General features: G+C 37.4%; 1 protein-coding gene across 1 annotated transcript in view; it reads right to left on the reverse strand.

Moving 5' to 3' along the window:
• Positions 1-810: 810 nt before the first annotated feature.
• Positions 811-11,257, reverse strand: part of LOC103922183 — a 33,045-nt gene continuing 22,598 nt past the window's right edge. The window contains exon 2 of the mRNA XM_009330272.1: positions 811-949. Coding sequence (XP_009328547.1) covers positions 811-949 — 139 coding nt within the window. The remainder of the gene's footprint in view (positions 950-11,257) is intronic.

Raw genomic sequence — 11,257 nt, forward strand, 5'->3', positions numbered from 1 at the left:
ATAGCATGTGTCACTTGGAAGATGTTTTATTTTCTTGGTCACATAGCTATATAAATAACAATTTATCTTTATATTATTTTACTGTATCTCAAATGCCACCCAGCATGACAATGGCTCATACCATAGCAAGAGATCTGTAAAAATCCATGGACTTCAGACCACCCACAGAAAACAGATGTTCACTCTTTTTTGTAGGCCAGCTCACAAGCAGCCTCTGCAGGCAGATTGTACAAATTCTGACATAGTGCTAGCTCCCAAAATAGCACCAAAAACTTTTTTGCATGTAAAAGGTACCTCTTTATGCCTTCTTTCAATCTGTTGCCTGATAATTTTACTCAATGCTCCCCATTCTTGTATCAACAGAATTATATTTTTCTCTATTTTTTAAATCTGATTTTTATATCCTATAATATTCCTTCAATTTTTTTTCCTTTTCTAGCTGAAGAGGCTAGTTTCTTTGGTTCCTCTCTATGGATATCATTCAGTATCTTTGTCAACTCTTCTCATTCTTCCCTTTTAGTTTTACTATAGCTTTCCAAGAAGGGAAATCACTATTTCAGATTCATGTGTTAGCACCATGGCATAACTGTTAAGTTATGCAGGCAAATGACTACGCCCTGGCCTGAGTTTTAACTAACTGAGCAGACCATGGGAAACTGCTGCAGCTGACATGAAAAATTGCTGGGCACAGTAGATAACAGAGAGAGAAGCTCACAAGAGTTACAAAGAGCACCATGAGGGACGGCCAGATATCACAGGTGGTAGAGGGGGGCTATGTATGGGAGCGACAGCCAAGCTTCACAGATAATTCTAGGGGATCATTGGGAATCCTTCAGGAGTACAATCTTGCAAGGCCAACAGCTCCTGGGTAACTGTACCAGTGATACCATATAATGCCAAGATGTCCTTGGTAACAGTACTGTAAATACCAAATTTCAACATATCAAAACTGAGATTGAATGGGGAAAAAGTAATTAGGGGCATGATACAGGAGACAAGGTAGGAGAAAGGGAGAGATGAAAGCCAATGAGAGGAAGAAAAAGCATGGATAAATGGAGAGAAGAGGGATGAGGGGGGCCAGTGCCCCCTGGGCAGGCACAGGTAAACATGCTTGTCTGGCTTGTCTGGCTGAGCCCTACACCTCATCATTGTCATCTGCCCTGTCTTCTTGTTACATCTTATTCCTAAATATTTCCTGTGTGATCTCACTTTCTACATGGGGAGGGGGAAAGATGTCTCAGTGCCAGATCCATAGGTCTGGGAGACAGCAACTGGTGGGATTGGGGTGTAGGTGTGTTTCCCTGGTGAACTTCAGTCATCTGTGTCCACGTGCATGCATGTGCTTGTTTGTCTAAGCATGTTTCTCTCTGGATTACATGTTATTCTTCCTCCTTGTCAGACCTGGAAAGGGGAACAGCAACATCCACCTCCATTGGGCTGGAACAGGATATTTTACTACTATGAATTAATTCTATACCATCAGCTAACTAGTCACTTCCTTTTTCAGATCATAAATGAACAGTCTGAACACCAGAGATTTCAGCATAGCTCTTTGGAGGATTTAAGTAATAACTTGTTACACTGCAAAAACTATTTAAAATCTGTCTCTATGTTTTCTCTGAAATGTTTGTAAAACCTATTCGAGCAAGTTTTTTTAAAGTTCAGTGCTTCATTATTACTCACCACTCAATGCCTTATTGAAATGTATGGCTCGAGACTGCATGTGGTTAACAAATATAAAGGCCTATCATTTTTAGATCTTTAGAATACATATCTGCCAGATTCATGGCCAAGGATTTGATTTAAGGAAATAACATATAGTATTTTTCCATCTAAGTCATTGTCGTGGTTTAACCTCAGTCGGCAGCTGGGCACCACACAGGCACTTGCTCATCCCCCCCCCAAAAAAAAAAGTGAGAAAACTTGTGGGTTGAGATAAGAACAGTTTAATAATTGAAATAAAATAAAATATTATAATAATAATAATAGTAATAATAATAGTAATAATAATAAAAATATACAAAACAAGTAATGCACAATGCATTTGCTCACCACCTGCCGACCAATGCCCAGCCAGTCCCTGAGCAGCGGTCCCCCTGGCCAGCTTTCCCCCAGTTTATGTACTGAGCATGACATCACATGGTATGGAATATCCCTTTGGCTAGCTTGGGTTAACTGTCCTGGCTGTGCCCCCTCCCAGCTTCTTGTGCACCTCCAGCCTTCTCAGTCGGTAGACCACGGGAAGCTGAAAAGTCCTTGACTAGTGTAAGCACTACTTAGCAACAACTAAAACATCAGTGTGTTATCAACATTGTTCTCATACTAAATCCAAAACACAGCACTATACCAGCTACTAGGAAGAAAATTAACTCTATCCCAGCCAAAACCAGCACAGTCATCAATGCCTATGTACTTCAGAGCACTTTTTCTCTTTATAGCCCTTTGGCAGAGGGCATGCTCTCTCTTAAGTGAAACCTATTATCTCCAAAGCAAAGGCAATAGACTTTAATCAGGTTACTGCATATCACAAAGAGGTTAAGGAAAATAAATTGAAGCTCTTCACTGAAAATATGTTTAAAAATATGTAAGAAGTTTGAATTTCCTGAGATTGTCTTATATTTTAAAGAATTTTGGAGAGTACTCAATGTGAATTCTATTTTAAAATGCTTTCAGAGTCTGGAATGTTTGACTGTTACAGAACATTAAAATAATGAACAAATAACAGCAACTATTATAAATGATCCTTCATTCAGCAATGGACCTTGATGTACTTAACTTCATGTTTCAGAATGATCTGTGAAAATTGTTATTGCTTAGATTGATACCATTCTGGTTTTGCTGGTGAATAAACATTAAACAACAACAACAACAACAACAAAAAGTACCAACCTCATTTTCAAATGTTGGTGGCTAAAAAGAAAGACTAAAACAGAAATGAGTCAGTTTTCAGTTTCCAAGTATGTGCAACATTACCTAAAAGACATAAACATAAACACATAGGTCATAACATTTATCCAAACATTTTTTCTTCTTCTGTGTATGGAACTGTATGGAACTGTCAAGATTTACCCAAGATAATACCAGAACTTTGAGTACTGAAAACTGAGGAAACTTCTTATAGAAACATCAAAAACCTAAATTAGCTTTGTCAATGCAGGTCTGTGAAAGTAGATTTGAAAAAAGTACCAAATGCTAAGGATTTAAATTTTTGTTCCTATGTAACCACTTTGCTCTGCTTACTAGAAAATTAAGGCTATTGCAAGCTATTCTTTCACTGTTGCAAAAGATATAGCTGCTAATCTGAGTGGTCCTTCTTTTTCTGCTTTCTAAAGAAAGCAGTTACCAACTGTAACTTCTAGAGAAAAACTGTCAGACAGCCAAGGAAATTAGACCTTTAGGCTTTCAGAAAAGAAGAATAAACTTGAAGACGTGGCCTCTGAAGTCCTATACAGCCATCAAAAGTTGAACCTATTTGCAAACAGGTACAGATTTGCGCATGGCTTGTACTATATGCAAACATGATGTAGTTCTCTATACAACCTTTCCCTGAAAAGGAAATGCATGGGGAAATTCCCTTTTTATTATCTCTGTTAAAAAAAATTATTTTCTATTACTTCCTGAAGAAAGTCTAGCACTTAGACAAGGAACAAGTGGTAGTCAGAATTAAATATGTAGACATTATTTTATGATTAGAAGTAGTCTTCTCCAAAATTTACAGCAAAAATCAAAGCCAGTTTTCTATTCTGTTTTCTTTTCTTAACTGACATATTAGTCTATTAGTCTAGCTCTCTTTTGTTGTAGGGGCCTAGAAAGATAATTATCAATTTTTTAATTAAAAATCACAAGCTACTTACAACAGGAATGGGTGGGTATTTTTTAAGCTTTAGATATGAAAAAAAAAAAAAGGTAAAGATTTCTATTGAGCATGTTCCCTTCAGCACTCAGCACTACTTCAGGATCCTGACCTTTCAGATACATCATCGCCTCTCCAGCACCTTATAAAGATAGTGTGGTTATACTCTTCAATGCTATTCTCTACTCAGCCTAATGAAGTATGTTTTGCTATTTATTTCCAGCAGAAGGAAAAGTAATGTTATAGAATTTTTTTTTGGTTTTTTTTGGTAGTGCTCTTTATTGCACTACAGCTGCAATACTAAAATACAGCATTCTTCCTCTCCCCACAATGCCAGACCCCAGGAGAACTGGTTATTAACTCTAAATGAGTATTGCAGGACTGCCTTAAAAGATTTCTGCTCTTAAATATTGAGATGGAATGAAAATGGAGTGCTTCTGGATGCCAAGAATTCCCACACAGCTGTGCTGTGACTAGAGCAATGAGCAAGTTGACTTTGAAGATTTGTAGGGTGGACACTATGATTTACATTTTGGCTTCAGTTCACACAGTATGTATTTCCTGAGTCAGTAACATTACCTGCAATAACCAAATTTGGTTTTCATTTTAAGACTGAGGTTATGAAAAAACATCCTGTTGTAATTTTCACTCCAAATCACATAGTTGTCCCTAGTAAAGTTAGAGTGAAATGAGCAAAAGCCCATAAACTTTGAAACTCATTTCATGTTCACTGAAAAACTGATATATTTTCTTGTAGCTTTGAAATAAGTATAGAGCACACTTGGTGTTTATTGCATGACCTGAAATTAGATTCATTTTTGAAAGTTTTATTATGAAAAATTATGCAATGCTATTCACAATACAATTGCTAAAATTCCTGGGAATAACAGATTGTCATTTTACAAGATTTTCTGAAAAGGCAATGACAGGACCAGGACTCTGCATGAGGCACAGCATCACTACAGTTTGTACGCATCAATAAGGATTGAAATAAGATCTCTTCAGTTCACACAGAATGCAAATGTATTGTCTTCTCATTGCATTCTTGATTTGAAAATTCATATGGTCCTGTGTGTACATTTCATCCTTGCTTGCAAACTACCTTATTTACTCAGTGTTTGGCAACTACATTTTTCCCTTTTTGTTCCACAAAGTCCAGGCATCTTACTTGGATTATAATACAATTTGTCTTCAAGTAATACTACAGGAGGAAGAGATCTTAATCTCAGATAATGTTATTGCAAATACTAGTGCTAGCTAATAAAAGAACATAATAAAACATGGATATCCGCAAGGAAGGACAATTTAGGTATCATTAAAACATTTCATTAAATACAGTAATTTTGGTTAGTTTTTATCAGATTATAAAAATAAGATATATAGTTGTTATATTCATACGCAATCTAATGAAAGTAATCCAAACAACACAGAAACAGAACCCGGTATGTTCTTCAAAAGGAATGCTTTGACCTTTTCCCAGTGTAACTGAAAAGGGTCATTGAAACTAGCACACTATATTTTTTGACAAAAATATCAGTGTAATTAAACCATTTGTATCAGAAGTACTTTGACTAGCTCTCATCCCTATCTGCATTCTACCACAATGTCATTAGCTCTTAAAATCACTAACAGGTGCAGGAAAATATTAAATATGACTATTGCTGAAAAGAAATCTTACAATTGTATTTTTTTCTCTTTTCTTCCATGAATGTTTCTTTTTTATCTACTCCTTTTTGTCAGTATTATATAATTTTATGGTGCAAACTTGTTCTCATCTCATGTATATAATTCCTCCCTAACATTGGCTGCCATTGCAATCCCAGAATTCTGGGGAAATCCAGGTAATTCTTTCCTCTCCTTGCATAGCAAAGCTAACATCAGCTTGTCATGATCCACCTCTTCTCCTTTTTTTTTCTGCAATTTTCAAATTCATCTTTATGGTACATCAAAAATATCAAGTGAACAGTCAAGTATCATGAAGTCTGAAAACATCCAAAGACCACAACTAATTTCAGTCAATAATGGTTAAAAGACTCTTTTGAAACATTTGCATTGATGTTTTTAGGAAACTATATATTGGTATCTGAGTTTCTCTGTGTTCTAAACATAATAATGGCAATTTCAAACAGGAAAAGGTGATAAAATAATAAATGAAAACATGCATAATTACTTTCACACATAAAAACCCCAACCCAACCAACCAAAAAAACCCCAGACCCTGAGTATTTCACTAGGTGGTCAAACAGTATGTGTTGTTTTAAGCTTGCAATCATATCCCTCCAAGCAAGGGCCAGCCATCTCACACCAGTTTCAACTACCAAGTGGAACAAATGCCAGATGAAATGAAAAAGAAAATGTAGCACAAAAGTCCTAACTTACTAACAGAAACAGTTGTGTTATGCCTTATTAAACAAAAAACAGATTAGCCATGTTTCAATATTTGTTAATCCTAGGTTTATCTAAAATATGTCAGTGTTAACATGGAAACGAGTAACCTTGACGTAATACTCCCGCTTCATGTTACTGGGTGAAAAAATGGGAGGCTCTTCTTGATTGGTTGATTAAATGTCTCTGCTATTGAGAATGGCAGAAGTGAAGGAAAATTAGATCTTCCTCTTTTTGGAAACTGAGAGAGTGTCTTATTAACTGAAAACAGCATCTTTCGTAATTCAAATCTTTCTACCACATGCTCCAAATTTCTTTCATGAGAAAGAAGCATTTCCTGCAATCAGAGCCTTAAAAATATCAACATCAGAGTAATTTTTGAGTCAAAAGTGCGTGCCACATTTAATATGTTTGATTAATTACTTGTATTTATAGTTTTTGTTGCATTTGATTTGGATAGGGTTTTTTTTATATCTGCATTTGTATTTTGGATGCCTTATTAGTTTGTCTGTTGGGTACAGAAACAGAAAACATGGATTTCCAAGCTAGATTATTTATTTTATTTAAAGAAAACAAGAACCCAATAGTAAAGAGACAACACATGAAGAAAGATTGATCTATTGCTTTTAGTGGATCCACTCTGATTTGCCTGAAGTGTCTGTGGAAAAGAAAGGATGGTTACTTGTTAGTAAGTGGATATTCTTTGAGGCTTTTTGTCCATATGCACAGTCACACTGTACAGATGAATATTCCCATGCACTGAAGCCAGAGAACTTCAGCTGCAGCTAAACTTCCTACATGCCACAAATGCGCTTAAGAGGCACAGTACCGCAGTCCACTCTCAAATCCTCTTATTATATTATAAAGAATAATACACAGCAAAAGCAAAAGAGATTAGGAGCAGAAAGAAGAGGTTGAAGTGTGAATATGCATGTTGGCAACGTCTCAAAAAACATTCCAATACTGCTTTCATTTTTTAGTGACTGTATACTGTCAAGATAAAGTTTGTAAATTGAGACCCCCAGGATCTGAGGCTAAGCTGATGGATCTGCCCAGGAAAAAATACATTTTAGCCTCTCCTGCTCCTTTTTTCCGGCTGGTGAATTAAAAAATACCTTTTCCACATATATATTCTTCCACAAGAAAGGAAAGGCACCTGGTGAGTCCATCATAGAGGAGAGACCATAAGGGGGAGAGAATTTATTTTCTTAGCTGGGGAAGGCTTGATGAGCAAAACCAGAGAAACAAATAAAAGAAAAGAAAAAAAATCAAGGAATAGAAAATAAAAAGAGGACAAACCTCAAAGAATTATTAGGTCTGGAAGAGCCATAGAGGAAAAATTCGAACTCAGCAACATGGCTGAGAGAAACTGAAGACAGGATCAAACGCTTCACCCTTTGCATTCATGCAGAGGAGATGTGAGCTCCAATGTACCTTGCTGAGGGTGAACATCTCTCTCTAAAGTAGCTGGTCTATGAATACAAACCATAAGTAATAACTCAAAAACAATATTTAAGTGTCTCTTATCCAAAAGAAATTTTCTCTTCAGCTTTTTTGCAGTTTTATCCCTTAAGAGAAAGAGATTTCCTGTACATGTAGGTATATACACACACATTAGGTAAAATAGATTAATAGGCATGGAACAGGCACACAACACTGTGCATGGTGTTGACAAGCATCAACATTTACGTGTCAGCTTGTCCTTGTACATAGTAGTTCTGATCGACACCAGATTTATCAAGGCACAAGTGGTCCCTTCCAGGCAGAATCACTTCATGATACAGAGGCTGTGCAAATGACTATGTGGAATTGGAGTGAGAAAATCACTGACTTTCTCAGCATGCTCCTCCTTCATGTTCAGCTCTCTAGGAACATGTTGCCTGCAAGAGACAGCAATATTACTGGAAGCCACAGAAAATGAAAAATTAAAACTGAAGGTAATAGGGAGAGCAAAAATTGATGCTGCCCACAGGGTTTTCCTTGTGTAATATTGCCCAGAGGCCAGTGAGGGCTGGGAACTGTTACTCTAAACTATAGGACATGCAGATGCTCAACTTGATTCTTACCAGTGAAAAGGCCTTTCTGGTTGTAGTTCTGTTGGAATAATATATACCAATCAGCATTTTCACCCCAGGCAGTTATAAGCAGCTGCTTTGTATGTAATGAGTATTTAACTATACAAACAAATCTTTCCATCTGCACTCGTAAATAAATCTGCACTTAAATAAATCTGCACCTAAAGATGCCCAGTGTTGATCTGCTCTTAGCATAAATCAGATAACCTCTCTTTATTTTAAAGGTAGCAACACAGCTTTTTATTGGCATAAGTAAAGTTCTTGTATTTATATAGTTCAATGAGTAAATCAGCTCAGTAGCAGTCAAAAACAAATAGGGTGTTAAAACCTGAGCAAGTAGTGGAGAGCATACATGCAACATTATGTCACTAAGTCTGTATCAGAATTCTTGTCTGTTATGTGTAGCTTGCTTTACAATCTCAGAAAAAAGGCAATATACCTAGAAGAGATATGGAGATGGGCTGTGAGCATGATGGTGATAGAATTAATCCTTTCAGACAGTGAGGGAAGGCTCCTCATCTAGAAAAGAAGTGCCAGGGGGTGAAATAGTCAGTGCTAGGAGGAGAGAAAAGGGTCAAAATACAAAATCTGAGAACAGCAATTTAGCAATTTACAATATCATTGCAGCACATTTAAATACAGTAAGGGAAAATTAAACTTTTCTCAGGCTGCATAATGAAACTGTAGAAATCACTCTCAAAACACGCCATGGAATCTAATGCTTTAGATAGGTCTGAAGAGCTAAAAGGAGATGATAAGAATGCCCTTCTTGTTCAGCCAGTCTGATGACCAACAGTTTTCAGAGCCCCGAAAGGCTGACTGTTACCTTACCTTCTGGTGTGTCTCCTGTCCAAAAACAGAGTAGTCGACTATACAGATGTTTGTTCTTATTCAACAAAGCTTCTCATATATTCTTACTTCACCTACTGAATTACATTTGTCAAATAAACCCATACTCCCCTTTACTATATACAGTTCTTTAGATAAATGAAAATTGAGTTTTATCTGAGTTACTTTATAGTGCTTTGTTGGAGGTTTTTTTTTATTTTATTTCATTTCAGAAGGTCTAATTCCTTTTAAGCACAGTATTTTAAACAAAACTATTACTTAAATTACTGTGCCACAATTTCACATTCAAAAGCATTATGATACTTGAGCTATACAGTAAAATATATGATTTTATCAGGTTCTTTTTCTCACCAAGAATACAAATTGCTAATATTTACTAGCACAAGGCTGCCAGTCAGACAATATATGAAATACTTCTGTTATTTTTCATCGTTTGAAATGTGTAGAACATTCTATGGACTAAACACTGACTTCCTTATATTGCCCTAATAAAATCAGTAATAGGAAAAAAAAAAGAAAAAGAGGGAGAAAAATTTATATTATAAAATCTTTTCTGGAAACAAGATATGAATAAGTAGAATCTTTACAGTTAACAACTAAGACGGTGAAAGAACAGCAGCTTAATGTATTACCCAAGTTATTTGCTAAAATTTCTGACATTGTGCTCTATAGTACAATTTTCGAGTTTTTCTCCAGTCACGTCTCAAAAGTAGGATAGGATAGGATAGGATAATTTCAGTTGGAAGAGACTTACAACAATCATCTAGTCTAACTGCCTGACCACTTTGGGGCTGACAAAAAGTTAAATCATGTTATTAAAAGCATTGTCCAAATGCCTCTTAAACACTGACAGGCATAGGGCATTGACCACCTCTCTAAGGAAGCCTGTTCCAGGTTTTGAACACCCTCTTTGTAAAGAAATGTTTCCTAATATCAAGTCTGAACCTCCCCTGACACAGTTTTGAACCATTCCCACATGTCCTATCTCTGGATCCCAGGGAGAAGAGATCAGCACCTCCCTCTCCACATCCCCTCCTCAGGAAGCTGTAGAGAGCAATGAGGTTGCCTCTCAGCCTCCTTTTCTCCAAACTAGACAAACCGAGAGTCCTTAGCCGCTCCTCATAGGACATGCCTTCCAGCCCTGTCACCAGCTTTCTTGCCCTCCTCTGGACACATTCAAGGACCTTCACATCCTTCTTAAATGGTGGGGCCCAGAACTGCACACAATACTCATGGTGAGGCCGCACCAACACTGAATACAGCAGGACAATCACCTCTCTTGACCGTCTGGTTATGTTGTGTTTAATGCACCCCAGGATGCAGTTTGCCCTCTTGGCTGTCAGGGCACACTGCTGACTCCTATTGGGCCTGCTGTCAACCAGCACCCCAAGATCCCTTTTTGCAGAGCTGCTTTCCAGTCACTCCTCTCACAATTTATACTTGTGCCTGATAATACTCCATCCCAGGTGCAGAATCCAGCATCTCTTCTTGTTAAATTTCATGCCACTAATGATTGCCCAGTGCTCCAGTCTATCTAGATCCCTCTGCAAAGCATCTTGTCCCTCAAGAGAGTCAATAGCACCTCCCATCATCAGCAAACTTGCTAATGGTGCATTCAACTCCTGCCTCCAGATCATTGATAAACATATTGAACAGAACTGGCTCTAGGATTGAGCCCTGAGGAACACTGCCGATGACCAGTCACCAGCCAGATGTAGCCCCATTCACTACAATTCTTTGAGCTCTGCCCTTCAGCCAGTTCTTCACCCAGCACACCATGAACCTGCTCGTCTCACAATGGACAACTTGTCCAGAAGGATGCTGTGAGAGACAGTATCAAAATTCTTTCTAAGAACCAGGAAAATTACATCCACCACCTTCCTTTCATCCACTAGGCAGGTAACCTTATTGTAGAAGGATATCAGATTAGTTAGAGAGGACTTTTCCTTTGTGAACCTGTTTTCTCAAAGCACCCAGTGCTTTCAATAGCAGCCAGTATGATCTTTTCCATAATTTTTCCAGGTACTGAGGTTAGGCTAATGGGTCTGTGGTTTCCTGGGTCTTCCCTCACACCCTTCTTGTAAATTGGAATAAT

The sequence above is a fragment of the Pygoscelis adeliae genome, unplaced genomic scaffold (assembly GCF_000699105.1).
Source record: "Pygoscelis adeliae isolate BGI_AS28 unplaced genomic scaffold, ASM69910v1 Scaffold247, whole genome shotgun sequence".
NCBI classification, from domain to species: domain Eukaryota; kingdom Metazoa; phylum Chordata; class Aves; order Sphenisciformes; family Spheniscidae; genus Pygoscelis; species Pygoscelis adeliae.